This window comes from Neohortaea acidophila (assembly GCF_010093505.1).
Source record: "Neohortaea acidophila strain CBS 113389 unplaced genomic scaffold BDY17scaffold_2, whole genome shotgun sequence".
Lineage (NCBI taxonomy): Eukaryota > Fungi > Ascomycota > Dothideomycetes > Mycosphaerellales > Teratosphaeriaceae > Neohortaea > Neohortaea acidophila.
The window spans coordinates 1,671,822-1,698,571 of NW_022985511.1; the positions used below are offsets into that span (position 1 = coordinate 1,671,822).

At 56.2% G+C, this 26,750-nt stretch overlaps 16 protein-coding genes across 16 annotated transcripts; 11 read left to right on the top strand and 5 right to left on the bottom strand.

The window, feature by feature from the left end:
• Positions 1-216: 216 nt before the first annotated feature.
• BDY17DRAFT_276667 (3-hydroxyisobutyrate dehydrogenase, variant) lies at positions 217-1,425 on the top strand (the record flags this gene model as incomplete). Its single annotated transcript, XM_033731997.1, has 4 exons — positions 217-480; positions 552-960; positions 1,010-1,061; positions 1,107-1,425. The coding sequence occupies exons 1-4, from the start codon at positions 268-270 to the stop codon at positions 1,423-1,425; spliced, it is 993 nt and encodes a 330-aa protein (XP_033593262.1). The 5' UTR covers positions 217-267.
• BDY17DRAFT_291954 (WD40-repeat-containing domain protein) lies at positions 939-3,034 on the bottom strand. The gene is made up of 2 exons (XM_033732743.1): positions 1,112-3,034; positions 939-1,057 (listed from the first exon to the last, which is right to left on the bottom strand). Exon 1 carries the CDS (start codon positions 2,969-2,971, stop codon positions 1,436-1,438), a length of 1,536 nt encoding a protein of 511 aa, XP_033593263.1. The 5' UTR covers positions 2,972-3,034; the 3' UTR covers positions 939-1,057; positions 1,112-1,435.
• A 219-nt stretch (positions 3,035-3,253) lies between these two features.
• BDY17DRAFT_308110 (P-loop containing nucleoside triphosphate hydrolase protein) lies at positions 3,254-5,653 on the top strand (the record flags this gene model as incomplete). The annotated part of the gene is made up of 1 exon (XM_033735172.1): positions 3,254-5,653. The coding sequence occupies one exon, from the start codon at positions 3,254-3,256 to the stop codon at positions 5,651-5,653; it is 2,400 nt and encodes a 799-aa protein (XP_033593264.1).
• A 682-nt stretch (positions 5,654-6,335) lies between these two features.
• On the top strand, positions 6,336-7,865 carry BDY17DRAFT_246188 (ERG9, squalene synthase; the record flags this gene model as incomplete). The annotated part of the gene is made up of 2 exons (XM_033730709.1): positions 6,336-7,655; positions 7,710-7,865. 2 exons carry the CDS (start codon positions 6,336-6,338, stop codon positions 7,863-7,865), a joined length of 1,476 nt encoding a protein of 491 aa, XP_033593265.1.
• Positions 7,866-8,073: 208 nt separating this feature from the next.
• Positions 8,074-9,487, top strand: BDY17DRAFT_84378 (uncharacterized protein). Its single transcript, XM_033738760.1, has one exon. It carries the CDS (start codon positions 8,450-8,452, stop codon positions 9,356-9,358), a length of 909 nt encoding a protein of 302 aa, XP_033593266.1. The 5' UTR covers positions 8,074-8,449; the 3' UTR covers positions 9,359-9,487.
• Positions 9,408-9,817, bottom strand: BDY17DRAFT_246036 (anaphase-promoting complex subunit 11 RING-H2 finger-domain-containing protein; the record flags this gene model as incomplete). The annotated part of the gene is made up of 2 exons (XM_033730685.1): positions 9,408-9,613; positions 9,670-9,817. 2 exons carry the CDS (start codon positions 9,815-9,817, stop codon positions 9,408-9,410), a joined length of 354 nt encoding a protein of 117 aa, XP_033593267.1.
• Positions 9,818-10,048: 231 nt separating this feature from the next.
• Positions 10,049-11,331, top strand: BDY17DRAFT_84396 (Rhodanese-like domain-containing protein). The gene has a single exon (XM_033738761.1). The coding sequence runs from the start codon at positions 10,221-10,223 to the stop codon at positions 11,241-11,243; it is 1,023 nt and encodes a 340-aa protein (XP_033593268.1). The 5' UTR covers positions 10,049-10,220; the 3' UTR covers positions 11,244-11,331.
• A 471-nt stretch (positions 11,332-11,802) lies between these two features.
• Positions 11,803-12,758, top strand: BDY17DRAFT_84420 (uncharacterized protein). Its single transcript, XM_033738762.1, has 3 exons — positions 11,803-11,977; positions 12,089-12,500; positions 12,558-12,758. Exons 1-3 carry the CDS (start codon positions 11,932-11,934, stop codon positions 12,688-12,690), a joined length of 591 nt encoding a protein of 196 aa, XP_033593269.1. The 5' UTR covers positions 11,803-11,931; the 3' UTR covers positions 12,691-12,758.
• A 68-nt stretch (positions 12,759-12,826) lies between these two features.
• Positions 12,827-14,181, bottom strand: BDY17DRAFT_308114 (pyridoxal phosphate-dependent transferase; the record flags this gene model as incomplete). Its single annotated transcript, XM_033735173.1, has 3 exons — positions 12,827-13,538; positions 13,591-14,057; positions 14,149-14,181. 3 exons carry the CDS (start codon positions 14,179-14,181, stop codon positions 12,827-12,829), a joined length of 1,212 nt encoding a protein of 403 aa, XP_033593270.1.
• Positions 14,182-14,618: 437 nt separating this feature from the next.
• BDY17DRAFT_291962 (putative ABC transporter) lies at positions 14,619-18,223 on the top strand. The gene is made up of 2 exons (XM_033732744.1): positions 14,619-17,868; positions 17,927-18,223. Exons 1-2 carry the CDS (start codon positions 14,728-14,730, stop codon positions 18,161-18,163), a joined length of 3,378 nt encoding a protein of 1,125 aa, XP_033593271.1. The 5' UTR covers positions 14,619-14,727; the 3' UTR covers positions 18,164-18,223.
• A 288-nt stretch (positions 18,224-18,511) lies between these two features.
• Positions 18,512-20,081, top strand: BDY17DRAFT_321475 (Mur ligase; the record flags this gene model as incomplete). The annotated part of the gene is made up of 3 exons (XM_033736628.1): positions 18,512-18,547; positions 18,600-18,761; positions 18,813-20,081. The coding sequence occupies 3 exons, from the start codon at positions 18,512-18,514 to the stop codon at positions 20,079-20,081; spliced, it is 1,467 nt and encodes a 488-aa protein (XP_033593272.1).
• Positions 20,082-20,695: 614 nt separating this feature from the next.
• BDY17DRAFT_245838 (Alpha/Beta hydrolase protein) lies at positions 20,696-21,903 on the top strand (the record flags this gene model as incomplete). Its single annotated transcript, XM_033730669.1, has 2 exons — positions 20,696-21,472; positions 21,529-21,903. 2 exons carry the CDS (start codon positions 20,696-20,698, stop codon positions 21,901-21,903), a joined length of 1,152 nt encoding a protein of 383 aa, XP_033593273.1.
• Positions 21,904-22,061: 158 nt separating this feature from the next.
• On the top strand, positions 22,062-23,741 carry BDY17DRAFT_291965 (Quinolinate phosphoribosyl transferase). The gene has a single exon (XM_033732745.1). It carries the CDS (start codon positions 22,275-22,277, stop codon positions 23,643-23,645), a length of 1,371 nt encoding a protein of 456 aa, XP_033593274.1. The 5' UTR covers positions 22,062-22,274; the 3' UTR covers positions 23,646-23,741.
• On the bottom strand, positions 23,740-24,648 carry BDY17DRAFT_245114 (ClpP/crotonase-like domain-containing protein; the record flags this gene model as incomplete). Its single annotated transcript, XM_033730604.1, has 2 exons — positions 23,740-24,181; positions 24,242-24,648. 2 exons carry the CDS (start codon positions 24,646-24,648, stop codon positions 23,740-23,742), a joined length of 849 nt encoding a protein of 282 aa, XP_033593275.1.
• Positions 24,649-25,017: 369 nt separating this feature from the next.
• Positions 25,018-26,340, top strand: BDY17DRAFT_291969 (uncharacterized protein). Its single transcript, XM_033732746.1, has 4 exons — positions 25,018-25,202; positions 25,257-25,726; positions 25,781-25,830; positions 25,883-26,340. Exons 1-4 carry the CDS (start codon positions 25,192-25,194, stop codon positions 25,907-25,909), a joined length of 558 nt encoding a protein of 185 aa, XP_033593276.1. The 5' UTR covers positions 25,018-25,191; the 3' UTR covers positions 25,910-26,340.
• Positions 25,808-26,637, bottom strand: BDY17DRAFT_291971 (bola protein). The gene is made up of 3 exons (XM_033732747.1): positions 26,498-26,637; positions 26,318-26,424; positions 25,808-26,264 (listed from the first exon to the last, which is right to left on the bottom strand). Exons 1-3 carry the CDS (start codon positions 26,594-26,596, stop codon positions 26,102-26,104), a joined length of 369 nt encoding a protein of 122 aa, XP_033593277.1. The 5' UTR covers positions 26,597-26,637; the 3' UTR covers positions 25,808-26,101.
• Positions 26,638-26,750: the final 113 nt, after the last annotated feature.

Consider the following 26,750-nt stretch of genomic DNA (forward strand, 5'->3'; position numbering starts at 1 on the left):
CCCAAAGGAAGTCCGTTTTATACAAGCCTGTGCCCGCCGCGATCTTGATATCTCGCGCGGAATCTCCAAATGTACCCTATGTAGACTTTTGGTATGGTCGATCGTTTGAGCCATTGGTTGCATTGTCAATGTGATCTGAAATTCACGCCATGGCGAGAGCCTCGGCGTCATGCGGGGCACGCGGCTCTCCAACGATTCCAATCCTTTTCACCATCCTCTGCACATTGCGCTCGGAACGACATTGATCTGAAGCAATCGAGTCAAATCATGGCCACAACGAGTCCACCCAAAGGCAGCTATGGCTTCATCGGTCTGGGTAACATGGGGTTCGGCATGGCAAAGAATGTTCGTCAGAAAATGCCGGCATCCTCCAAGCTCCTCGTCTGCGAACTGGTGCAATCTCAACGAGACGAATTCTGCTCGGCGGTGGAGGGAGATGTAGAGGTTGCGCGCACCCCGAGGGAAATTGCCGAGAAATGTGTATGTAGGTACCTCCCAAGGCGTACGGGAAGGCAGACAATTGTTGACAGTGCACGACACTAACGTTACAGGATATCATCATCACTTCTCTCCCCAATGCGGCAGCGGTCAAAAAGGTCTTCCTTGACCCCTCGACTGGTCTTCTATCCGGTTGTCCCAAAGACAAAGCCATCCTCTTCCTGGAGACATCAACGATTGAAGCGAGCGCGTCTCTCGAGGTTCTCGATGCGGTCAAATCCTCGGCGCTCGCAGCCTCATTCCTCGACGCGCCCGTTTCCGGCGGGATCCCTCCAGCGCACGCTGGAACATTGACGTTCATGGTTGGAGGGCCCGAGGACGTCTTCGAAAAGGCGAGACCCATTATGGCCACCATGGGCAAACCCGAGAATCTAATTCACTGTGGTGGTCCCGGGGCCGGGTTGGCCACGAAGCAAATCAACAATTACATAGCTTATTGCAGCTATGTCGCGCTGTGTGAAGGTGGGATGATGAGCTCTGGCGTTGCACTCGTTGGCTGACTGAGACCCAGGGATGAACACGGGTCTCAAGTTTGGACTGGACCCCAAGGTTCTAAATGGCAAGTCTGCCCTTCATGTACAGGGCCGATGCAGCCTACTGACACGTAGGACAGATGTGATCAATGCGTCGAGCGGTCAGTGTTGGAATAGCCTTCACATGAATCCGGTCAAAGGCGTCTTGCCCAACTCCTCGGCCTCTCGAGATTTCAAAGGCGGCTTCAAGACCGAGCTCGCCCAAGGCGTGACCCGTCAAATGACCAAATTGATGGAAGAGGTCGGCGCCAAGTCCGTTTTCGGTCCTGTAATGGACGACGTATGGGCTCGCGCGGTGGAAAGCGACTTGTGCAAGGATCAAGAATCCAGGAGCATTTGGCGGCTGTTCACCGAAGAGGATGGCAAGTTGTTGGGCAAGACTAAGATCGAGTGAACGAATCGCATCAATCCCAGTACTTGACCACACCTCCCACATCGCCCGTCACGACTTTGCTCGACTCTCTGGGATGCCATGCCACCCCAACCACCGCCTTGCCTTCCTCACTTGCACGAATCTTGTGCCACATCTTGCACGTCTTCCAATCCCAGAAACACACCCACCCAGCCGAGTCACCACTGCACACGATGCCTCCATCTGGACTGACGTCCACATCGATCGCATACCCAGCATTGTTGTGCCCTCGAAAGTCCTTCTTGCGGTTCTGCTTGATCTTCTCGCCCGTGTTGTACACTTGAATCGTGTTGTCCGAGCTTTGCAGCAGCACACATGGCTTGGTGGGGTGCGTGGCGGAGGACGTCAACGCAAACATGCTCGGGTCCGAGATCAGCTTGATTGGAACGGGAATGTTGTATTCCCAAGCCCGCAGACTCTTGTCATCGGAGGTGGTGATGAAGCGCCTGTTTTCGTCGCAGAAGGTGATGGAATTCACCGGACCAAGATGGTGGTCGTACTCCTGTACGGGATTCCTCTTGTCCCCAGCTGCATCTTTGTCGGATGATATGCGAGTGTCGAATTGTACGATCTTGTTGTCATGCATGCCCGCTAAGAACTCTTGTCCCGCACGCTGCTCCGGCTGCCAGCGCACCACGTGCGGCGTACTTCCTGTACTGTATCGGCCTAGACATTTGCCAGTCTCGGTATCCCAGACCTTCATTTGACGGTCGTATGACGCCGAGATGAATTTGGTCCCATCCGGGGTGAAGTCAATGTCCACCACGCTTTTTGTGTGGCCGGAGAAGGAGCGGAGCAGCTCGCGGTTGTGATACACGTCCCAGAGCTTGACCTTGCCGTCTGCGGCCGCGGATAGTAGAAGATGGCCGCTGGATGGAAAGAACTTGAGCGCGGTAATGGCCTTCTCGTGAGCATCCTTGCTACCGCCCGGAGCCTTTGACGAGGCCTGGCGGAAGGTGTGGATCAACTTCTTTGGGTGGTAGCATCGCAGGTTGAGGTTTTCGAATTCAGAGGTGAGATCGACGTCCAGATCCTGCGGTACGTGCATGTATGTGCGGCCTTGATAGTCGAACTCTTGGCTGCCCTCGAACGTGCTCGTCTCTTTGTCCGCGCTGATATCTGCATAGCCCGTGCCCTTCAGGCCGCCCTTCTCGGGGACGGGGGCAATCTCGTCTTCTTCGTAGACGACCACTTCATCGCCACTCTCGTCGCCGCTCATTTCCACCTCTTCCCCACTGTCGCTGTCGATCCTTTGCTCTTCGTATCGAGCCCATGGGCCTTTGTACGCATTTGCTCCGTACGTCACCCCACTGTCACCCTTGCCCTCTCGCTTGCGCTTCTTTCCCGCGGCCTGCTGAGATTGCACATCGCGATGTAGGGAGCGAAAAGACTGCTCGGAAATGGCAATCTCTTGGGCATAGCCGGTTGGGACCTTGCCCTTGGTGGACGTTTTGAAGATGTCCTGAGTCAGCTGGGCGGCACGAGTGGGTGGCGCATTGGCACCGTTGCGTGCCGGAACGAGCGACATGGCTTCAGCGTCGCATGTGTGTGGGTTTGCTCAGGCGTGGTATGGATGGAGGTTGCTGAGAAGTGTCAAGCCTCGTGCCAGGACTTTTCTTGGGCTGTACAGCCACAGCAAGTGAAGCCGGGCGGGGCGGAGCGGGACGTTTCCGTGAGCTAGCCCAATGTGGTCTCTCACGCCTCACCTGCCGCGTTTCAGGGCCAAAAAAAATAGAATGGATCTCGTGCATCGCCATCACCGACCCAGATCCGGCTGCGCGTTCGTTGCTTGTCGCTCGTTTCATCAATAATGCGGAGTGTCCTCTCCTTTCGCGCGTCGCTGCGAGGGGCAGCATTACGCAATGGAGAATGGACGGCGTGTCGGAGAAACTTCGCCAGTCTCCCTGTCCAGTACCGCGTGGTTGGGCAGAATTGCCAGAGAGCAAGCGCACAGCGACAACAGCGAAGATGGCAATCGGGAGCAGCAGCGGCAGTACAGGAGGCCGCGGTCCAGACCCCAGAAGAGCTGTCGCAAGAGAGCATCATTTCCAATCTCGATCCCGCCGAAGCAGCGCGCCTCGAGAAGGTGCGCAACATCGGCATCGCAGCGCACATCGACTCGGGCAAGACAACTGCCACCGAGCGAGTCCTCTTCTACACCGGCCGTATCAACGACATCCACGAAGTAAGAGGGCGAGATGCCGTGGGCGCCAAGATGGATAGTATGGATTTGGAGAGAGAAAAGGGCATCACCATCCAGAGTGCCGCCACCTTCTGTGACTGGGTGGTCAATGAGCGAGCGGAATACGGAAAAGCAGGGCAGGGAGAAGAGAAGTATCACATCAATCTCATCGACACCCCTGGCCATATCGATTTCACCATCGAAGTCGAACGGGCATTGCGTGTCTTGGACGGCGCGGTCATGATTCTGTGTGCTGTATCTGGCGTGCAGTCCCAGACTGTCACCGTCGACCGACAGATGAGACGATATAACGTGCCCCGCATCAGCTTCGTCAACAAGATGGACCGAGCTGGGGCCAACCCGTGGAAGGCGATCGACGGCATCAATCACAAACTTCGTATCCCTGCGGCGGCGGTGCAGGTGCCGATCGGGATGGAGGATGAATTCAAAGGCGTTGTCGATCTGATCAGAATGAAAGCCATCTACTCCGAAGGAAATAACGGAGAGGTCGTCAGGGAGGCAGAGGTGCCGGATGACCTGCGCGAGTTTGCGCAGGAGAAGCGAAGGAAGCTGATTGAAACGCTGGCGGATGTCGACGACGAGATTGCGAATGCCTTCCTCGACGAGCGGACCCCTTCGCCAACCGAGATCCAAGCCGCGATTCGCAGGGCCACCATCTCGCTCAAGTTCACGCCTGTTCTGATGGGCTCGGCGTTGGCGGACAAGAGCATCCAGCCCATGCTGGACGCGGTATGTGACTACCTTCCAAACCCGTCCGAAGTCGAGAACCTCGCTCTTGACCGCCGGCGGTCCGAGACACCCGTCAAACTGGTTTCATACAACAGTCTTCCGTTCGTCGGCCTGGCTTTCAAGCTGGAGGAATCCAATTTCGGTCAGCTCACTTACATCCGAGTGTATCAAGGTCAAATCAGGAAGGGGCAAACCGTCGTCAATGCCCGCACTGGTCAGAAAGTCAAGATTCCCCGCATCGTACGCATGCATTCCAATGAAATGGAGCAGGTGCAAGAGATTGGCGCGGGAGAGATCTGTGCCGTCTTCGGTGTGGACTGCGCCTCTGGCGACACCTTCACCGATGGTGGACTAGGCTACTCCATGACGAGTATGTTCGTTCCCGATCCTGTCATCAGTCTCAGTATTCGTCCGAAACAGACCAAGGATACACCGAATTTCAGCAAGGCCATGGCACGCTTCCAGCGGGAAGACCCCACGTTTCGAGTCCATGTCGACACGGAGAGCGGCGAGAGCATCATCTCCGGCATGGGCGAGCTGCATCTGTCCATCTACGTCGAGCGCATGAAGCGTGAATATGGGGTGGAGGTCGTCACAGGACAGCCGCAAGTTGCGTACCGAGAAACGCTCACCGAGCGCGTCGAGTTCGATCATTTGCTCAAGAAACAGACGGGTGGTGCTGGCGATTATGCACGTGTCATGGGCTGGATGGAACCAACGGGTCAACTGGGGGAGAACAAGTTCGAGAACCAAGTCACCGGAGGAACGATTGACGAGAAGTACCTTTTTGCGTGCGAGAAAGGCTTCAACGACTCTTGCCGGGAAGGGCCATTGCTGGGACACAAAGTGCTTGGGACACACATGGTCGTCAATGACGGAGCGACGCACATGACCGACTCGTCCGAACACGCCTTCCGCACCGCGACGATCCAAGCCTTCCGGCAAGCCTTCCGCAAAGCCGGTCCGCAGGTGCTGGAGCCGCTGATGAAGACGGTCGTTTCGGCACCCAACGAATTCCAGGGCAACATTGTGGGCATTCTCAACAAGCGCAATGCCACCATCCATGACACAGAGATTGGGCCGGAGGATTTCACGCTTACGGCGGACTGCTCGCTGAACAGCATGTTTGGATTCTCGAGCCAGCTGCGAGCGGCGAGTCAGGGCAAGGGCGAGTTTTCGATGGAGTTCAGTCACTACGCTCCCGCGCCCATGCAGTTGCAGAAAGAATTGGTGGCGAAGCATGAGAAGGCGAGGCTGGAGAAGATTAGCAAGAAATGAAGCTGATCTGGAGAGGAGATGAGGATTCTGCCGGGTCGCTGGCGCGGTCGAGGGTAATATGCCAGACCAAGTTGCATCAGCTCCACAGCCCCAAGATGGGAGCCCGAGAGCAGTCGTGCGGAGCAGGGGAAGCACGGCAAAGCAGCCAGGCTGTCACCGGGGAGGCGGGAAGTGGCATTGGCCCATGGCGCGCCGCTCGGAAAAGGGATTGTGTTTGATAAGCGTCTGGAGAGGTGCCCTGCTACTGCACAGCGGCGCTGTCGGTCACTGTACGATAGATCATCTCCACTTCAAGGGTGTATATAAGGTAGAAAGCGAACAGATAGAGGAGCTGCATGATACAGATGAGTGCTCGACTCCACCCGAGCCATTGCCGCCGTGTCATTTCGATCGTTGTGCAGCGGCCAGGCGATTGATAGGAAATGCCGCGCAGGCAGCGGGAAGTGGAGGTGTGGTGCGGTGCGGATGGCGAGGTGGACCCCGGGATTTGTCGAACCACACGTGCATGCCCTGCGCCGCTTTTGACTTCCGACTCCGCAAATATTCATCACTCCATGCAGCACATGGACATACCACGCTGACGCCTCTGACCACCCTGCTCGCTCCCGCACTCGCTACTGCTGCACATTCCGTACATTTTGCAGCTTCGAAGCACCACCACTCCCCCCTTCCACCGCCCATCATGCCGTCGTTAAAGGGCGTGGTCTACTACCTCTTCCACGTGCAGGAGCTGCGGAACATGATCCAGTGGTCGGTATGGCATGATCCCGTCCACAACCGAGAGCAAGAAAAGGAAGGGCCGGACTTGAAGGAGTGCTTCCGCCTGCTCAACCTCACCTCGCGCTCCTTCGCCTCCGTCATCCAAGAGCTCCATCCCGAACTCCTCGTCCCCGTCACCCTCTTCTACCTCATCCTGCGAGGCCTCGACACCATTGAAGACGACATGACCCTTCCGATTGAGAAGAAGGAACCGTTGCTGAGGAATTTCGACGCCCATCTCGAAGACGAGAGCTGGACCTTCCACGAGAGCGGGCCGAATGAGAAGGATCGCGAGTTGCTGGTCAAGTTCGACGTGGTGGCCAAAGAATACAACAAGATCAAGAAGGAGTACCGCGTCATCATTGCCGACATCACCAAGCGCATGGGCAATGGCATGGCCGACTACGCCAAAGATGCCGAGCACAACCAGCAGGGCGTGCAAACCATCAAGGACTACGAGATGTACTGCCACTACGTTGCCGGCTTGGTAGGTGAGGGCTTGACGAGGCTGTTCGTCGAGGCCAAGCTGGCCAACCCCGTGCTGCTCCAGCGCCCCGAGCTGATGGAGAGCATGGGCCAATTCTTGCAACAAACCAACGTCATCCGTGACATTCGCGAAGACCATGACGACCGGCGCTACTTCTGGCCGAAGGAGGTCTGGAGCAAGTATGTCGACAAGCTGCCCGACATCTTCCTGCCGGAAAACCGAGAGAAGGCGCTCCACTGCCAAAGCGAAATGATCCTGCACGCCCTGCAGCGCGCCGACGACTGCCTCTACTACATGGCCGGCGTGCGCGAGCAGTCCGTCTTCAACTTTGTGGCCATTCCGCAGACCATGGCCATCGCTACCCTCGAGCTCTGCTTCCAAAACTACGCCATGTTCGAGCGGAACGTCAAGATCACCAAAGGACAGGCGTGTGGGATCATGATGCGCTCCACGCAGAACCTGCAAATGGTGTGTGAGCTGTTCCGAGAATACGCTCGCAAGATACACCGCAAGAACCGACCGCAGGACCCCCACTTTCTCGACATCAGCATCGCGTGTGGCCAGATTGAGAAGTTCATCGAAACCATCTTCCCCACGCAAACACCACGCACCCTAGCGGCCGGCGCGACAGCCCCGGCAGACGAAACCCAGGAAGAGAGAGTGAAGCGGGAGAAGGCGGAGAGCGAGGCGAAGTGGGACACGATCTACATGCTACTTGCTGTAGCGACAACGCTGTTCATCATCTGCAGCGCCATGGTATGCCATGCTCTTGCCCCTTTGTTTTGTTGGATGGACTAACGTTGCATGCAGTTTGGAATCGCCTATTCCTTCGGCGCCCGATTCGACCTCGCATTCGAGGCCATCCTCGACACCGTGCGCCAATTCCGAGGCCTTCCGAGCACGGCGGACACGACATCCGCAGCCGCCCCAATTGTGAGTAAGATGCCTGGTAGGGATGAGCTGTAGCCCGGGCTGTCGGTCATCGGCCCCGTATATCTGTCTTACATTGTACTATAACCTCTCCAAAGCTCTCGAAGCAAGCGAGCCAAGTGCGGACATTGCGTTGATTGCTGAGAGGCCCTCTGTGTATGCTCCCTTCTCATCGGTCAATCGCAGATCTGGAGAGTCCAACAGCACGGATGTCAAATTGCAACGTAGCCTTCCTTCGTGGCTCCAGTTGTGCCGTAGAAGTGCTAAAAACAATCGTGCCTTGCCGTTGGTCTTGAAAACAAGACCTGGCCTTCCTAGCTTACGCCCTGCCATTCCCTGGGCCGACGCTGAGGTCGGGCTGCAGACATTCCTACCCGCCACCCTCCCGGGTAATGTTCCTATTGACGGGTTCGGTGCATCGTAAAGGTGTGGCGGGCTTGCGAACCGCGTCAATGTGAGGCGAACCACACGTGAAGCCGCGCGATTTGTCCACGTTAAGCCAATCGCAGCGCGACTCCTTCGGGCTGGGCGGCTATGCGGTGTGATCAACGACAGCTCGCTCAGCCTCAGTTGCAGGTAGCTCTACCTATGCTTCTTGGGAAGGATGAGATGCCCTTTTAATGCACAAGTACTCTCTCGTTATTTCGTCGCCTGTGCCCACTGCTCGTGCGCACACTCAATTCATAAAAACATCTGTTCTGCCTCCAAAGATGTCCACCTTCACCTTCTCTTCCAATGGCGACGTCGTCCTTTGCATCCCATCGCACACATCTGTCACTCTCCAATACACATGCTCTTCGCCGTGTGTGACGATGACGAAACCTCCAACAACTCGACAGTCTTGCGTGCACCGCGGCAGCGACCTGGACGGAGCACGATGGGGCACACCTTCCAAAGGCGCACGCGGCACCGCTGGAGACCGCTGGCGACCGTCTTGCACAGATACGAGAGTCTCGCGGTACAGGACGCAGCGTCAGCTCGAAGCGCCACCGGCTCGAGATTACCTGTCAAGCGTGTCCGCACGACCCTCGCAGCATGAACGCCGCGTGGGGGGATACGACGACTTGGCAGTAGCGAGAGGGAGACAACGCGCGCGCTCTCCTGCTCTCCCGTCTTCAGCCTCCAGAGTGAGAAGATGTAACACGGGCGGCAGCACGATGAACTCCGGGAAGCATTCCAACGGCGGGAAAGAGGTGGTCAAGTACATTGGAGATAGGCCGCTGCACTACGACGATGACGACAATGATACAGTCATGCCGGCCGACTCGATTTCGCAAGTATCTTCGAAGTACTCGCAACCTCCGATTTCCTCGAAAAGTCGATACCGGTGGAAGGGGCCGGGTGGGTATGGGCGGCGGCGTGATGACGCGCATGGGCACCACTTGAACCTTGGCCAAGACCGAGTGTCGGCGTACGAGGGCCAGAGAGTGTACGATGGAGATCGGGGTTGCTTTATCGAGGAGCGATGGCCGCAACGTGCACAACGTTCTGCAAGACAGTCGTTGCAGGTGAGATGTAACTTGGAATAGCTTTGCAGTCATCGAATATCACCGTGGCTTGAAGGCGGCAGTATGCGACTCAGGTCGGTCCAGTAGTCTGGTATGCAGGCGTCTGGCCTTGAGCTGCCGGCGAGCGTCTCATGGGCGGAGGAGGTGGCGTTGCGGCGTCGGCGACCTTCTCCTTGAAGACCTGGCGACACATGGGGCATTTGCCTCGACTGGCCTCCGACGAGATCCAGTCGCTGATGCAGTGCATGTGGAAGCAGTGGGTGCACACTCCGATGACTGATGGACGCGTTAGTTGATGTGGGATATTTGGAGGAGAAGGCGAGGGAACGCACCTATTGGACAGTCCTCCCCTGGGTATTTACATTTGGCGCAAGTCCCTTCAAACTGCACTCGACAGATGCCACACGTGTCGTCCGCGTCTTCGGGCAGATCCCATCGCCACTCGGCGACGGCGGTGCAGGAGGTGTAGGTGACTTTCATCGTTTTTCAGCTGTCGACACCAGCAGCGAGAAGATGGCGATGTGCAAGTATATGTACTTGGTTGCTAAGGGATGCAATTACAACACGTCAACTCGTGCATGCAGATCCAGTGCATCAGTTCTTAGTAAACAGGAGAGCCTAGCGGGAAGCCGCGAGGGACGGACCAGGGGAAGGTGGGGTCGGAGCTTTAGAGCTTTAGAGCTTGCTATCAAACTCTATGCACGCCCGCCTCGCGTGATCCCGGTGGAGTCGACAACAGGGCAGGAGCTCTCTCTCTCTCTCTCTGCCTGGCCCTTATCTGACCACCACTCCATGCACCGTGGGTGCCTCCCTCCTCTTCCCGCATGACTTAGTCACTCCTCCTCCAACGGACTGCCTCCCGTCAAGGCGCCTTTAGTGAACAATGGCGGCCACGCTTCTCATCCGACCCCATTCCGCGAGGCCCGGGCAATTCAGCCGAGCAGCCTTGAGCGCAACGCTTCTCACCTCTCGTCGTCAAAGCACTCTACGCAACTTCCTCGTCACCCCGGCAGAACTGCGCGAAGCTCTCCGCAAAGGTGCACCTAGCGGAATCTCGCCCGACCCCAAGACCATTGCCGTATGCGCATCATGGTTCCTGCCCAACGATCCCCATAAGCGCACGGGGTATGAAGTCTACAAGCAGGCTCATATCAAACGCGCGCGCTTCTTCGATCTCGACAAAGTCGCCGACACCTCCAGCCCATACCCGCACATGCTGCCTTCTCCGGAAGTCTTCCAAGAGGCCATGTGCAACCTGGGCATCAATCGCGAGGATACAGTGGTCGTCTACGACTCCGCCGAGCTGGGCATCTTCTCCGCGCCCCGCGTGGCTTGGACCTTCAAAGCATTTGGACACCCTGCCGTGCACATCCTGAACAACTTCAAGCTATGGCTGAAAGAGAAGTATCCGATCGAGCAGGGCGAGCAGAGACGCTTCAATCGCACGGAATACCCCGTGCCGACGCTCGATGAGAGCAAGATAGCAGACTATGAGCAAGTGAGGGTCGTTGCCAGGGACCACAACAAAGAAGGGAGGGAGGAGATGCAGATCCTCGATGCACGCCCGGCCGGGCGGTTCAATGGCACCGACCCCGAACCGCGCCCAGGTCTCGAGTCTGGGCACATCCCAGGCTCCATCTCCGTCCCCTTTCCCGACCTTCTCGACCCGAAAACCAAAGCCATGCTGCCTCCCGAAGACCTTCGCAAGCTCTTTGAGAGCAAAGGAATCAATCCAAATCAGCCAATCATCTCGAGCTGCGGCACTGGCGTCACAGCAGCCGTTCTTGACACCGCATTAATCCAAGCAGGATTTGGGAAGGGTGTACGGCAGGTGTACGACGGAAGCTGGACCGAATGGGCGCAACGAGTGGCGCCATCCGACAACTTCATCGTCAAGTCCGAGTAGGACGAGAATTCGTTGTATTTTCGGCACTGAAAGCGCATGGTCCACGCGCAAGGTCGCAGATTTCCGCAGGTCTAGGGGATCCGCGCGTACAACGGCGTTGAGGCAGTGCATGCATGGGCTCTGAGCACATGTGCGCGCACGGTCAGATGTGTAGGTCGGCCATCACATCATTTGTATGACTGCAAATCAGTGCACCACGTTTGCACACTTCCACAGCAAAACCTCTGGCGTCACCGCGAGCAGGGCTCGGTGTCCAGCAAGCATTCGTATGCACCACTTCGGCCAAGCTCAAATAAAGTCAAGGGTTACACGACGAAACAGGTGCGCCGGATCTCGGGAGGCGGTAGATCCGCGAGGGCGTTCGATTGTTACACAAACACGACGCATCCACTTTCAGCCACCCGCTTCTTTTTTGCTGTTCCGCCCATGACGGAAGCCCTGGTCAAAGCCATGATGTTCGCGAGCGGAAAAGGGCATTCGCCACCGATTGGACGCGTCTCGTTGGACGACTCGCACATGGCAAGCGGTGTGTCGTGTGACGCTGCACCATTCCCTCTTTATTGACAGCATACGTCGGTAGCCGTGCGTTCTATTGAAACGAGCGTTCTGGGAACCGTCTTGGCTTCACAAGAATAGAATTTCCATCGCGTTGCCCGCCCAACGTTTGCTCTGCAGCTTTTCCACCCACATGAAAAGAGTCTCAAAGACCGGCTCACGATCTTTAATATATCAAGGTAGTCACTGCTCCTTTCTCAGCCCCGTTTTCCACATTCCCAATACCGTTCGCGTTCAACCTTGCTTGACCACATCCCTGACCCTTCTGCCTACGATCGCGCCTCTCTCAGACATGATGTTATCCCTTCTTGCATTCTTCGGCTTCCTCCTTGCCCTCGCCGGCGCATCCCCTGCCTCCACTCGAGACATCTCTGCAAGCACAACAACAACAAACACCCCCACCACACCGACACCCTGCCATTACAAAGCCTTCGACAAACCGTGGATCCTCAAAGATATCACCATCTTCACGCCCTCCGGTCAGGGGAACTCGTCAAACGCCACGGCGCACGGCACCGTCAGCTTCCACTTCTGCGACCGGAATGCGCGCCTGCTCCTCGAGACCGATTGCTCGGGCGATGTGATCGGCGATGCATGCGAGGCGGGCGACGGCGGTTACGTGTCTTGCGAGAATGCGAATGTGGGCTTCAAGCTGGCAAGTGGCGGCGTGGTCATGGTAGAGCGATGGTATGAGGATAACTGGTGGGTTCTGTACCAAGCCGTGCACGCATTTTGGCAAGACTGACATAAGTACTACAGCTTGGGCCCGTATCCATACAACTCGGGAGAGGCGTTTGGACAGAACACTACAAAGATGAGCATTCAGCAGGGAGCGTCGGGCACGTTGGCCTCGCAGTCGGAACTGCTGGTGGAGATTACGGCGATGGCATGAGGGCGGCCACCATCCGTAGTGGTCAGACAAGCATCGTAAGGGACCGGCACAGTTGGATCCAAGGGGCACGGAAAATGGACAGGCTCGGAGCCATATGATGAACGATTGTGATGATAAGACGGCGTAACGTTAATGTCTACTCGCATACGGGCAGATCGTCGAACTCCTTCCTCATGAACTTCCTCAACTCTTCTAAGCCGTCCTTGACGATCGCCGTCTGATTGACATAGCCGAAGCGCACGTACCCCTTGAACTCGTCGCCAAATCCAAGGTCACCAGGGAGAAGCAGGACGCCCGCCTTTTCGTGCACAGCCTTACAGAGAGCTACGGCATCGATCGGTTTCCCATCGCGCTCGAACTTGACAAAGGCGGTGGTGCCGGCCACGGGTTTGACGTACGAGCAAAACTCGTCGTGCTTGACGATGAAGCGGTCTAGGAGTTCCAAATTCGTTTTCGCGAGTTGGATGTTGCGTGAGAGCAAGGCATGGATGGTGTCCGGGGAGAGAGCAAAAGAAGCAACGGCTTGGTCGAGCTTGGAGACGGAGATGGTGGTGTAATCTCTGGTCAGCTGACACTTCTCGATCACGTCCTTGTTGCGACTTGCAATCCAGCCGGTTCGGATGCCGGCGAGAGCGTAGGCTTTGGAAAGACTGCCAGTCGCGATGGTGTTGTTGTAGCCCATGGACAGAATGGACGGGGGAAAGTCCTTGTCCATAGGACTGATGCCATGGAAAAGGGGACGATATACTTCATCCGACAGAAGTATGATGCCTTTGCTCTCGGCGAAATCAATGATTTTGACGAGAAGCGATTTGGGCAAGACGGCGCCAGTCGGATTTTGTGGATTGCTGGGAGGAGGTCAACGATGCTCGATACAGAGCCAGGGTTGATGAGACGAACTTCAATACAATCAATTTGGTGTTGTCCTTCACCATGGCTTTTAGCTCTTCAAAATCGGGCAGCCAGTTGTCGTGCGGTTTGGAGTGCCACTTATCCACGACAGCACCCAGAGACTCCGGGACGGTGACGAGCTGTTGATAGGTGGGCCAATGGCAAATGACATGGTCGCCGTCTTTGATCAGAGCGTAGAAGACGAGGTGATTGGCGGCGATGGCTCCCGGAGTGATAAGGATGTTGTCGGGGGCGAGTGGCGTGCCGACTTTGGTGGAATAGAGTCGACTCAGGTTGTTCCTTAAAGCGGTCGTGCCACGAATTTCGCCGTAGTCCTGAATGGCCGCGGAGTTCAGAATGTCGCTCGCCGTGGCGTCCTTGTTCTCCGACAGGGCGAGGAGCCCGTCGATGGATAAGCTGGCGGAGCATGTCTCGCCGAGATCGTGTTTGGCCGTCGGTTGGTACTCATCCATCCACTGCGTCTACGTCAGTCTGCTATTGGTGGTGGACATGGTGGCCAAACGGATGGAAGGGAATTCTCCCGCAAGTGACCCTTCACTTACCTACCTGTTCAATACGAAACGGTGGTAACCGAGCCATCTTGACGACAGTCACTGGAACGGCGGAGGAACGATTGGCGATGATGGATGATGGAGAGTTGAACGCCGAGAACGAATGGACTTTTCTCCGATGATGTCTAGTGAGCATCGAGGAGTTGTGCACGAATGGAAGCTAGGCAAAGCCAGTCCACCTGCTGACTAGAAGTCTAGAACTTCGCAGCGGCAGCGCTGTCGGCCAATCATCGTCAATTGGCCCTCCGAAAGAACCAAAACAGATACGTGAATGTTGGTGTTCTACATCTGACTACGACTTGTCGTGCAAGTATGACAACCCTCCGACTGCAGCATTGCGAAGGACGGGGCCAGATGAGCATCGAAACGAGGAATGGGTGAGGCTGGATCGGGTCAAGCTCCCGCCGGAGCTGGTCAGCAACCCGCCACTTCGAGCTAGCGGGCATGTAACATCACGCCGCCGCCCTCCCCTCCACGTGCCGCGAGATCGCAGCGCATAAGGGTGACCAATTCCCTCCCTCCCCAACCTTACCTTCTCATTCTCGATGCGGTGACAGCTCCACCCAATGGCTGCATGCCCTACCTAGACTTCGACATCTTACTCCCTTCTCCCTCCACCGTCAACGCCGCGCGGAACACTCCCCGCCGCCCTTCCCTACCAATGTGGCGCCTCATGCATCTTGCGCTCCTCGTGCCCCTCGCCATCCTCCCCCATACTGTCGGCGCCGAACTACAGTCCTCTCGCTACTACACCACCAGTGACGAGCTCCTCCTGCAGCCCTCCATTCTCTCCCTCGATGATAAACGACCCGAAGACTGTCCGCCGTGCTTCAACTGCAATCTCGACAACTTTGTGTGCCAGCAGTACGCCAACTGCACCAAGAGCAGCGGCAAATGCGCCTGTCCTCCGGGCTTTGGTGGTGAAGACTGCGGCAGGCCGCTGTGCGGCTCTTTGGCAGATGGAAGCAATCGCCTGCCTCGCGAAGGCGACCAGTGCAAGTGCAAGGACGGGTGGGCCGGCATCAACTGCAACGTGTGCAAGACCAATGAAGCTTGTCAAGCATTCCTCCCCGACAAAGTCAAGGATGAGGCGGTCTGCCTCACGGACCCCCTGGTCGTCAAGGAGAACCATCAGATGTGCGACATCACCAACCGAAAGATCTTGGACCAACTGAAGAATGAGAAGCCGCAAGCGACGTTCAGCTGTAACGCGGAGCGCAGGGACTGCAGCTTCCAATTTTGGATCGATCAAAAGGAGAGCTTCTACTGCGCTCTCGATACCTGCGACTGGACAAAGGTGGCGACGGAGAAGCGCAACACGACCAAGTACAGATGTGACAATATCAAATGCAAATGCATCCCCGGCCGCATGTTGTGCGGTCGCGAAGGCACTGTGGACATCGGGGACTTTCTGGATCAAGAGATCAATGGCCCTGCTACGTTCACCTCCATCAGCACCGAGGGCGGGTCTAGCGAAGATGGGAGCGTGTTTTCCGAGCCCGGAATGAACGATCTGATCTCTCAAGTCTTCGGCGACAAGAGCATCACTTTACGTTGTGAAAGCGGAGAATGCGTGACCCGCACCCAGGTTCCCGGCTATACGAAGCCCGTCAAGGAGATCAACACGCCGCTGATAGCGGGCGTCATTGCTGGTTCTGCTCTATTCTTGGTCGCCGTGATTCTACTTATCTTCCTTATCCGCCGGCGGACCGGTAGTTCACGATTCGGGCAAATTCGTTTGGACACCGACGAAGAAGAGGAGGAAAACGCGAGATTGCTGGCAGATCACAAACCGGCCGCTTTGTACTTCGACAACGTCCACTATGAAGTAAAGGGCAAGAAGATTCTCAATAACATCATGGGATCGGTGCATCCAGGCGAGCTACTGGCAATTATGGGCGCATCTGGGGCAGGAAAGACTTCCTTCCTCGATATCCTCGCGAGGAAGAAGAAGCGAGGGACCGTCGTGGGTGATTTCTGGCTCAACGGTGATAAAGTTGCGGATGACGAGTTCAGGAGCGTCACTGGCTTCGTCGACCAGGACGACACCATGATCCCTACTTTGACGGTTCATGAGACCATCCTAGACTCGGCTCTACTGCGCCTACCGAAAGATATGAGCAGAAATGCCAAGGAGCAGAAGGTCGAGGACGTCGAACGCCAGCTCGGCATCTATGCCATCAGGGATCAAGTCATTGGCTCCCAAGAAGGCACGCGCGGCATTTCTGGCGGCGAGAAGCGACGCGTGGGTATTGCCTGTGAGCTGGTGACGAGTCCGAGCATTCTGTTCCTCGATGAGCCCACTTCGGGACTGGACGCCTATAATGCCTTCAACGTCGTCGAATGTCTGGTGAACCTCGTCAAGACGTACAATCGAACGGTGGTCCTGACTATTCACCAACCGCGATCGAACATTGTTGCGCTCTTTGATCAGCTGATGCTGTTGGCGGAAGGCCGACTCGTCTACAGCGGTCCTTTCCACAAATGTCAGGGATACTTCGACAGCATTGGGTACTCGTGCCCACCAGGATTCAACATTGCCGATTATCTGGTGGACCTGACCATGCATGCCGGAACGCCCACCGAGCCGTTGGACCTAGAGGATCTGGAATACGCGGGCGAAGACGGACGAACCACCAGGGCAAGTTCGACCATTGCGGTCAAAAGCATTCCGAGCATTAGCAATGTTTCCATTGGCGACCGCTCCTTGAATGCCGGCTCGTTGCGGCCAAAAGCGCAAAGAAAGACGAGCGTACGACAGCAGCAGGAACGCCAGTTGTACGGCCGAAGGCGCACGCAAGAAAATGTACATGGGTCGCCGACAATCCGGAGCGAAGGGGACAGCATCATGGAGAGGGAGTACGATACCGTGAAGCTGTCGAGACAGCATGGCAACGCTGCGGCACATTCCGATGACCCTCACAATTTACCACCGTCGGCGAACGGTATCAGTACGAATCTGGACACCCTGGTCTCCTCGTTCGCAGACTCTGATGTGGCGACCGATCTACGGGAAGACCTTCACAGTGCCATATCCGCGGCCAATGACAGCAACGGCCAGCCTCCAGATGCCTCCAATGGAAAATCAACGCCCAAAGTTCGAGGCTACCGAAAACCCTGGCTCCCCACGCAGTTTATGATTCTCTCCCTACGGACATGGCGAAATCTTTACCGCGATCCCATGCTCATGCTGACGCACTACCTCATTGCGATTGTGCTTGCCTGTTTTCTGGGCTTCCTCTTCTATGGGCTTACAGACGACGTCCCCGGATTTCAAAACCGGCTCGGTCTTTTCTTCTTCATCCTCGCCCTCTTCGGCTTCAGCACCCTCACGTCTCTGACTGTCTTTGCTCCCGAGCGACTCCTCTTCGCGCGGGAACGGGCGAAAGGGTACTACAACCCGCTTGCCTACTACCTTGCCAAAGTCGTCTTCGACATCGTCCCGCTTCGTCTCATTCCGCCTATCATCATGGGCTGTATCATTTACCCCATGACCGGCCTTTTACCGGCCTGGGCGGAGTTTTTCAAGTTCATTCTGTTCATCGTGTTGTTTAATCTCGCGGCTGCCGTCATCTGCCTCTTCATCGGCATTTGCGTCAAGAACCCCGGCGTGGCAAACCTATACGGCGTGCTGTTCATGCTGTTCAGTCTACTCTTCAGCGGATTCTTATTGAACCACGGCACGATTCCCGGGATTGTTCTGTGGTTGCAGAAAGTGAGTTATGCACATCTACTGAGAGCACCTCGACTGTCCAGAGCTGACGTATCTCCAGCTCTCCATCTTCCACTACGCCTTTGAAGGGCTGATTGTCAACGAAGTACGCTATCTGCAGCTGGAGGACAAGAAATATGGCCTGGACATCGACGTGCCCGGCGCCTCGATTCTCAGCATCTTCGGCTTCCGAGTGTTGGAACTGTGGCACGACGCCGTCGGTCTTGCCGTCTTTGGTGGTGCTTTTTTGGTGTTGGGCTATGTGGCAATCCACTTCGTCCTGGTCGAGCGGAGGTAATGAGATCCGTAAATGTACATACAATAGAAAGCGATAATGTAAAGATGCCCGTTGTCCTGATTCGGTGCCAAGACCTGCGAGCGGCTCGACGACTCGCGTTTCAGCGCGACTCCCCTACACCTTGATCACAATTCCCAAGGTTGAGACAATGTACATTGCCCACGTACGAACGTTTGAAGAGATGTGCGCACCAGACCGAATTGCTGTCACGCCGCTTCCAGCTCTGGGCACCACGCGATGCGCGCGGCGATGACAGTGGGCCATACCGTCAAATTGCTGGTACCACAGAACGCAAAGCATCTCTTTACGTATTTTGTTGGATGTTGGGGAACCAGGCAGACTGCAAGCATGTCCTTCGCGCGTCCGGGCCCGCGAACGTACGAAGTCAGACGATCTCTCTCATTTCTCTCAGTACTCAACGTTGACGCATGAACAGGATGCCGTCCGGGTCATCGAGAGCCGTCAGCGGAGGAAAAGACCAAAAGGCACATCGGCCGGAACTTCTGCCCAATCCACGGGCAACAGCGGCACACCCGATCTTAGAGGCCTTCCCGGTATCACAGGCATGCGCGAGTGGCTCGATATGCTTGGTCATTCAGTAGGTATTGGCGTAAATCTACATTGTCTACGTGCACTGACACGCTAGAAGCCCGACGCCATCAACTCACTGAATGTCATCCACCTTGCGGGAACGAAAGGGAAAGGCAGCACTTGTGCGTTCACCGAATCCTTCCTACGAGCGCATGGCAAACGCACAGGTTTTCCCCAGAAGACCGGGATGTACACCTCACCTCACTTATTGAGACCAGAGGAGCGTATTCGGATCAATGCGTCGCCTCTGGCCACTACCAAGTTTGCCCAGTATCTCTTTGAAATTTATGATAAGCTGCCTCAGCTGGCGGCTGAGTACGATCCGGGAAAATCAGTCGTCGATCGAGGGCCTCGAACTCTGCAGCTCTACGCTCTGCTAGCCCTCCATACTTTCATCCGTGAGAGGGTGGATGTGGCGATTATTGAAACTCACAGCGGCGGCGAATACGACGCTACGAACGTGGTATCAAGGCCGGTGGTCACTGCGATCACCAGCCTGGGGATGGATCATGTACAGACGCTCGGCCCGTCTATCGAGAACATTGCGTGGCACAAGGGAGGGATCTACAAGGCTGGTGCCGCTGCATTATCGACGAAGCAGGATCCAGAACCCGCCCGCGTGCTTGTCGAGCGTGCTGGGCGGGTGAGTGAGGACGTGACGTTCGTGGAAGAGGATCCAGCTCTGCCAAGGGGCACATTACAGCTGAAACCGCTGGTGCAGATGAAGAATGCGTCTCTCGCGGTTGCGGCGGCGAACGCCTTCCTCTCGCGGACCAGAGGGCATCAGTCCCAATCTCTTGACGAGAATGATGTCCGCCTCGGAGTGGAGCAATGGCACTGGCCTGGTCGATTCGAGATACTCCCCAGAGACCAATGTACCTACTTTGTGGATGCAGCACACAACGACATGAGCGTGGGCATCGCAGCGGACTGGTTCGTGGAGAGCAGTCGAGAAATGTTGGCATCAGCCGTTCGGGTTCTGGTCTTCAGCCATATCAACGAGCTCCGGGATGCCGTCGGAGTTTTGAGCAGTCTGGCCGAAGCCTTGCGGCGGGTTGATACGCATATGGAGCACGTCGTCTTCACCACGTACGCTGAAGCTGAGAGTGACGATGCATCGGCAGCAGCAAGCGACCTGGCAGTGTTCCGTGATACGTGGGAGCAGCAATTCCCGAATTCTCGCATTTGGCTGGAGCCAACGGTTGAAGGGGCCATCAGGCGGGTGGAGGTGGTGGCAAAGCAGCATATTGCCGCGGACATTCATGTTCTGATCACGGGAAGTCAACATCTAGTTGGACCAGCGCTGCGGCTGTTGAGTGCCGGCTAGCAAAGCCTCGGTCTCGGCATCTAATGGCTGGTTATGAGGACGATGAAGGGATCAATCGATGCAATCACAAGGCATCGTCTGACATGAGATAGACACGACCCTCACATCACAATCACCTTAAACTGTAATTGTCATTACAGCTTCCCGTCTCCTACCGCTCGTGACGTCTATGTGCCAGGAGCTTCCCCTGCGATAAATGCAAATGTCAGGGGATATCGATATCATTGAACTACCGGATCGAGGCATGCCGCCGGCCGACTTGGCTGTGGGGCGTGCGGTGGTGTGGTGCAGGAAGCTCCGATCGCCAGCGACCAATATCGTGCGTGGCAGAGCTGGCCAGGCATGTCGATCGTAGATGTCAGACGCCACTAGCAGTTTCACCACGAGCGTCTTCCGCTGCATGCCTTCAAGCGAGGGGGTTTTCGTCACTTCGTGGCTGAATGGTGTGTGACCAGGAAGACCTTATTAAGAAGCTGGTGCAGCACTCCACCAAGGCTACGAATATTGCACAAGCAGTCAACGTTACGTGAACGAGAGGCGACGGCCGCCGGCGCCCCTGCGTTTCCGAAAGCGCTGCGCCCTCTGCTCGCCGAGGACCGATCGCCATGACTTCCATGAAAGATTACGAGCAGGTGCCGAAGCGGACGGTGGGGAGTCTGACGCACAGCGAGCTGCGCGCCGACGGCTGGCGCATTCTGGAGAAGCAGTTTGCGCACAAGACGATTGTTACGAAGCCCCACGACTTGACTTACGGCTACTATGTCACCCACGATTTGGCGAAGAAACAGGAGAACGGCCGGGTACCGGTGCTTCTCATGCTGCATGGCTTTCCCGACGATGCTTACATGTGGGCGAGCACACTCCCCACGCTGACCGCCCTGCCTTATCCCATCATCATCCCCGATCTCCTGGGCTATGCGAGTTCGTCGAAACCAACGGATCCGAAGTTATACGCCTACACCCAGCAGGCTAGCTCGCTCATCCAGATCCTGGACCAAGAGGGTGTGTTGAACAACGTCATCGTCGTCGGACACGACTGGGGCTCGGCGGTCACGCAGCGATTCTTCCTCCTGCACAAAGAGCGATGTGTCGGACTAGCCCCGACATCGCTGTTCTACTTCCCGCCGTCCGAGACTGCCTTCAACCTGCCGGAGATGAATCGAGCGACGGAGAAGCGGTTCGGGTACCAACAGTGGGCCTATTGGGAGTTCTTCACGGCAGCAGACGGACCGAAGTTGATGCATCAAAATCTGGAGAGGCTGTACGAGGCGCTGCATGGAGAGAAGCCGAGTGAAGATCCGCAGGAGGATGGGCGGGATATCTGGATGAGGGAATTGTTCTGTCTTCCGGGGACGATGCGCGAGTATGTGATGAATCGAGGGCGGTATCAGGTGAGCGAGTGAGAGATGCAGCGAAGTGTGAATTCCGGGCTAATTCATGACTGTAGGATTGGCATGTTCCGCTGAAGCCTTATGCACAAGATGAAGTGCTGAAAGAGCGTTGGATACAACGGCTGCAACGAGACGGACTCGAAGCACCCATCTGTTATTATGAGGCGTTGAAGCACAACATCAACCTCGACACCGATCGCGAACTGATTCAAGATCCGGAGTTCTGCACAATCACCAAACCATACCTTTACATTGCCTTCACGGGCGACTGGGTGCCGCGGACGGACCTGATTCAGGAGGCGGTCGAGCAGGGCTTGATTACCGATTTCGAGCGGCATACGGTGCGCGCAGGCCATTGGGCATTGTATGAGAAGCCGCAAGAGATTGCGGAGATTTTGGCGGATTGGTTGAAGCGGCGATTTCCCGTGTAAAAGACACAGATACACATTGCAGCGATGAAGAGGACTGCAGGTATATTCTGGCAGCCGTGTAGGGCGGGGCGTTGGAAGGACTAGATGAGGGGCAGAAGCTTTGCCCCACCAAACGTCACAGCATTGGGGACTGCACATAATCCTCGCAAACGACTAGACGACAGCGTCACGCTCACGCCACTTCTCTTCCACCCAATCATGTAGGCGTCGTGCCAACTGCAAGAGTGAGAGCAAGGTATGTCTGGCTTATCATCAAGCTTCTTCAATCATCATGTGAACGAAATTGTCCCTAGTGACGTTGGAGATCACATCGTGCGCCTGTGATATCTATCACTATCCATGCACCACGATTATCCCCCTACACCGCAACCATGGCCACCACAGACGACGCTCCTTCGCCCGAGGGCATCTTCTCGCTCCTCGACACCGACCTCTACAAACTCACCATGCAATGCGCCATCCTCAAGTTCTTCCCGGACGTGCACGTCGCCTTTGCCTTCACCAACCGCACCCCGCACATGAAGCTCACTCGCGCCGCGTATCGCTGGCTACAAGAGCAGATAGGCAAGTTGAAGAATTTGCACATCACCGCGCAAGAGGTGGAGTGGTTACGCACGACTTGTCCCTATCTCAGCTCCGAGTATCTGGAATACCTCGAGAGCTTTCGATTGAGACCTGAAGAGCAGGTGCAGCTGGCGTTTGACCCAGATGAGACCGGCGAGGGAGAGGATGTATCTGGCAACATCTCCCTATCGGTCCGTGGTTTGTGGCTCGAGACCATCCTCTACGAGATTCCCCTTCTCGCACTCATCTCAGAGGCCTACTTCAAGTTTGTGGATCGCGATTGGACGCATGCCAATCAGGTGGAGAATGCGAAGCGCAAAGGTCTCACGCTGTTGGAGCATGGGTGTCTTTTCAGCGAGTTTGGCAGCAGGAGACGACGAGACTACAAGACGCACGAGAGTGTGATCCGAGGCTTGGTAGACGCATCGAAGGAAGCGGAGACGAATGGGCAAGGGTGGCAGGGCAAGTTCACGGGCACATCCAATGTGCACCTCGCCATGAGATTCGGAGTCCCGCCGATCGGCACCGTAGCCCATGAATGGTTCATGGCCATCGCAGCCATCACCGACGACTACGCCAACGCCAACGAGCTGGCGATGAAGTACTGGATTGCCACCTTTGGACGTGGCGTGCTTGCTATCGCCCTTACCGACACTTTCGGTACAACGTCATTCTTGAGAGCATTTGTGAAGCCCGCGCCTCCGAGCAATACCACAAATCAGCCCGATCGAGCCCAGGATCCGAGCTATGCCCAGGTCTTCACCGGTGTGCGCCAGGATTCTGGAGACCCCTTGGCGTATCTGCAGATCATGAAGAAGTTCTATACCTCGCAAGGCATCACTGACAAGAAGGTCATTGTCTACTCCGACTCGCTCAACACGGACAAATGCATTCAGTACCGCCGAGCGACGGTGGAAGCCGGCCTCTCTCCATCGTTTGGGATCGGCACGTTCTTTACAAACGACTTTGTGCGGGCGAGTCGGCCGGATGAGAAGAGCGTGCCCCTGAACATTGTCATCAAGCTCAGCGAGGCAAATGGTCGGCCGGCGGTGAAACTGAGCGACAACAAGTCGAAGAACATGGGAGACGAGGAGTTGGTGAGGAAGGTCAAGCAGACGGTCGGATATGAGGAGAGGGAGTGGAAAGAGGGCGATGAGGCGCATCGATGGGATAAGTGATGGAGCAGCACTGATGGGGTGCGGTTTCCAAGGGTATCTCCGGGTACAAATAGATATCCAAGATAAATCAGCAAACGAGGCGGTCAATCGGACATCACAGCTTCGCTGGCCTCCACTTGGGCTTGCGCTTTTCTCGAAACGCCGCCAGCCCTTCGACCGAGTTGTCCGACTTCATCAGTTTCTCATAGTACGTGTCGTGGACCAGCTGGAATGCACGCTCCACGCTGCCCGTTTCCCACGCTTCCCTCAGCGCCGCTCGAGTGACAATGATGCCGTCGGGCGAAATGGCCGCGATCTGCTTAGCCTTTTCCAGCGTCTCCTCCACCACGGACTCCGGGGTTTTGGAGATGCCTTGGATGAGGTGCATGGAGAGCGCTTCCTCCGCGGATATTCGTCGGCCAGTCAGGGCGATGTCGCTGGCAGCTTGCATGCCCACATTTCGGACGAGCCGAGGAAGACCGCCTCCGTACGCGTACACCCCGACTTGAGCTTCGGGCAGGCCGAATTGAGCTTTCGGAGAAGCAATGACAACATCGCTGTAGCGTAGTCGTTAGACAAGTCAGACGTCTCCTCTACTTTGGAAGCTGGCTCCTTACGCGTTCAAAACAATTTCGAACCCCCCTCCCAAAGCTATTCCATTCACGGCAGCAAGGAAGGGCTTCTTGCCCTTCCGTCGCGAGATGCCAGCGAACCCCCCGTTCGGATGCTGATGCAGCCATGGCTCAGCATCTTTCACGTCGCTCTGGTTGATGGTCGCCTTTTGCGAATGCTCAATCTCGATGAGGTCGGAGCCGGCGCAAAAAGCCTTTTGGCCCTCGCCGGTGATGACGGCGCATCGGAGGGAGGGCTCGTTGTCGTACCAGTTGAAAAGGGCCTCGATTTCCCAGTTCATGGTGTGCGTGACCGAGTTCATTTGCTTCGGTCGGCTGAGGGTGACGAGCATGATGTTGTCGGTGGGGAATGAGATGGTGCATCCCGAGCACCGCGGTGGTTTGAGGCCCATGATTGCAGTTGTGTGCGAGGGTGGTTCGTCCAGAGTCGGTTACTTCCTTTCGGGGGAGAGGGAGAGTGGCAGGACGAGACGGGTCGAAGATACAATCGCTGAGGTGGAGGCAGCTCAACGATTCATGTATGGATGGCTACGTCGTCAGCGCTCGTCAATCCTCTTCCAAGCGCTCGCATTCCTCAATCTCCAATGGGAAGAGGTGGTGTGATGTACGGGTCGGAGAGAGGTTGGATGTAGCCGGCCCCGAATCGGCTAGTCGAGGGCATGGGGGAGTGAGAGGCCCAAGCTTCGACGCGTGGGGAAAGTGAAGTCACGGTGGGGCGCTTGTTCAAAGTCGACTTTGAGCCTCATTGCGTAGCTGCTCCAAACCACCTTACGAAACATTGATTTTACTCGCATTCACTCTCAACACTGCATATTGTCACGCGACCTACCCCTTGGAGAACCACATGGGCTTGCCATTGCCGCTGCTGGATCTTCCTTGAGTGCAGTAACAGCAAGCACCTGCTTGGTGTGCAGAGCATCAATTGAACCGCCAGCATGTTGCGCTGGTATGCCGCATCGCCTGAACATCTGCTACAGCGCGTCAGCTGACACATCTGCAGGTACCAGGCCCGCCTGGCATCGCGCCCCATCCTCACCCAAGCCGTCAGCACTGCCATCCTCTTCGCAACCGGCGATGTCCTCGCGCAACAGGCCGTGGAAAAGAAGGGCATATCCGAGCATACGCTCGAGCGAACGGGCCGTATGGCACTCTACGGCGGCTGCGTCTTCGGCCCCGGCGCCACGCTGTGGTATCGCTTCCTGCAGCGCCAAATCAAGTTCCCCGGCAAACCAAACACCGAGATTGTCGCGCGTGTCTTGACGGATCAGACAGTCTTTGCTAGTACCAACCTGTTCCTCTTCCTCAGCAGCATGGCCCTTATGGAGGGCAGTGACCCGAAGGCGAAGCTGGAAAAGAGCTATTTCGAGGCGCTGAAGAAGAACTGGATGGTCTGGCCGGGCGTGCAGTTTATGAACTTCAAATACGTTCCCTTGAACTACCAAGTTCTGGTGGTCAACGGCGTTTCCATTGGTATGTGATTCCACGTGCAAATCACGACTTCGATACTAACCCCGTCATCTACAGGCTGGAATTGTTACCTGAGTTATCTCAACAGCGGCAGTGGCAGTGATGAGGTAGGTCAATCCATGGTTTTGCGTGTACAGCTACTAAGACAGACATGTATAGAACCCCACCTACCCGCCAGATTCGTGAGGAGCTGCAGAGTATTCCTAGGCATCCTCATCGACCACGTAGTGCATGGCGAGCACGGCGGTATTGCAGTGGCATCGGAGTCCAAGAGCACCTGGCGAGGGCGTACGGTAGGGTAGTCATCGGAAATTCGCGAGATGCATCCCTTGCACCTAAGCACAGCACGTCATGACCTTCAATTGCCCTTCACCACCTTCAATTGCCCTTCACCCTCTCATCCTCCTCCACCGTCCTCGTCTTGAGCTGTAGAGCGTGAATCCCACCTTCCATGGCCATTTCGTCCTTGAGCAGCGCGTATACCATCCGATGTCGCGCCGGCTGCATTTTGGACTTGAATGCGTCGGAAATGATATTCACTCTGGGGCCAAACTGTCAGCGATTTGCCAGAAAGGAAGACGGATGCTAAAATACCGAAAATGCGTCTCTTTGGAAACGCTCCCTTCCATGGCCTTGTGATGTGCATGTAGGTGCGAGTCGTTGTGAATCTCCAAGGACGTCGGCGCCAGTGCTTCTGTAATCTGTCCAACGACAAGTCAGCGATCGTAGTACCTGAATGTACGAAGCGCAGCCCCGATTTTCGACTTTGCATACCTTCCGTCTCATCGCATCCTCCATCGGGCTGTGTGATTTACTCGTCGCCATGCTGGCGGACGGCTTACGTAGCGCGGTAAACGCAATCCTTCGGAACATTCCAGGAGAAAGATACGTCGTGCAGAAGCACTTTCTACTCCATTCTCGTTGACGGGAGAAGTTGAAGTCCGATTCTTTAGGGTTGTGTGTTCTTAGGGTTTCAACTCTTAGGGTTAGACTTCAACGTCACGTCTTCACCACAGCGAACGAGACG

Bases quoted from the DNA above. Each gene is read 5' to 3' on its own strand.
- BDY17DRAFT_291969 (XM_033732746.1), top strand. The intron at 25,727-25,780 runs GTATGTGATTCC...CGTCATCTACAG, and splicing joins GGTCAACGGCGTTTCCATTG to GCTGGAATTGTTACCTGAGT. The intron at 25,831-25,882 runs GTAGGTCAATCC...AGACATGTATAG, and splicing joins GCGGCAGTGGCAGTGATGAG to AACCCCACCTACCCGCCAGA.
- BDY17DRAFT_291962 (XM_033732744.1), top strand. From the start codon at position 14,728: ATGCCCTACCTAGACTTCGACATCTTACTCCCTTCTCCCTCCACCGTC. The intron at 17,869-17,926 runs GTGAGTTATGCA...ACGTATCTCCAG, and splicing joins TTGTTCTGTGGTTGCAGAAA to CTCTCCATCTTCCACTACGC.
- BDY17DRAFT_84378 (XM_033738760.1), top strand. From the start codon at position 8,450: ATGCACAAGTACTCTCTCGTTATTTCGTCGCCTGTGCCCACTGCTCGT.
- BDY17DRAFT_291965 (XM_033732745.1), top strand. From the start codon at position 22,275: ATGGCCACCACAGACGACGCTCCTTCGCCCGAGGGCATCTTCTCGCTC.
- BDY17DRAFT_84420 (XM_033738762.1), top strand. From the start codon at position 11,932: ATGAAAAGAGTCTCAAAGACCGGCTCACGATCTTTAATATATCAAG. The intron at 11,978-12,088 runs GTAGTCACTGCT...CGCCTCTCTCAG, and splicing joins ACGATCTTTAATATATCAAG to ACATGATGTTATCCCTTCTT. The intron at 12,501-12,557 runs GTGGGTTCTGTA...TAAGTACTACAG, and splicing joins CGATGGTATGAGGATAACTG to CTTGGGCCCGTATCCATACA.
- BDY17DRAFT_291971 (XM_033732747.1), bottom strand. From the start codon at position 26,596: ATGTTCCGAAGGATTGCGTTTACCGCGCTACGTAAGCCGTCCGCCAGC. The intron at 26,425-26,497 runs GTATGCAAAGTC...GTCGTTGGACAG, and splicing joins AGGATGCGATGAGACGGAAG to ATTACAGAAGCACTGGCGCC. The intron at 26,265-26,317 runs GTATTTTAGCAT...GTTTGGCCCCAG, and splicing joins TCCAAAGAGACGCATTTTCG to AGTGAATATCATTTCCGACG.
- BDY17DRAFT_291954 (XM_033732743.1), bottom strand. From the start codon at position 2,971: ATGTCGCTCGTTCCGGCACGCAACGGTGCCAATGCGCCACCCACTCGT.
- BDY17DRAFT_84396 (XM_033738761.1), top strand. From the start codon at position 10,221: ATGGCGGCCACGCTTCTCATCCGACCCCATTCCGCGAGGCCCGGGCAA.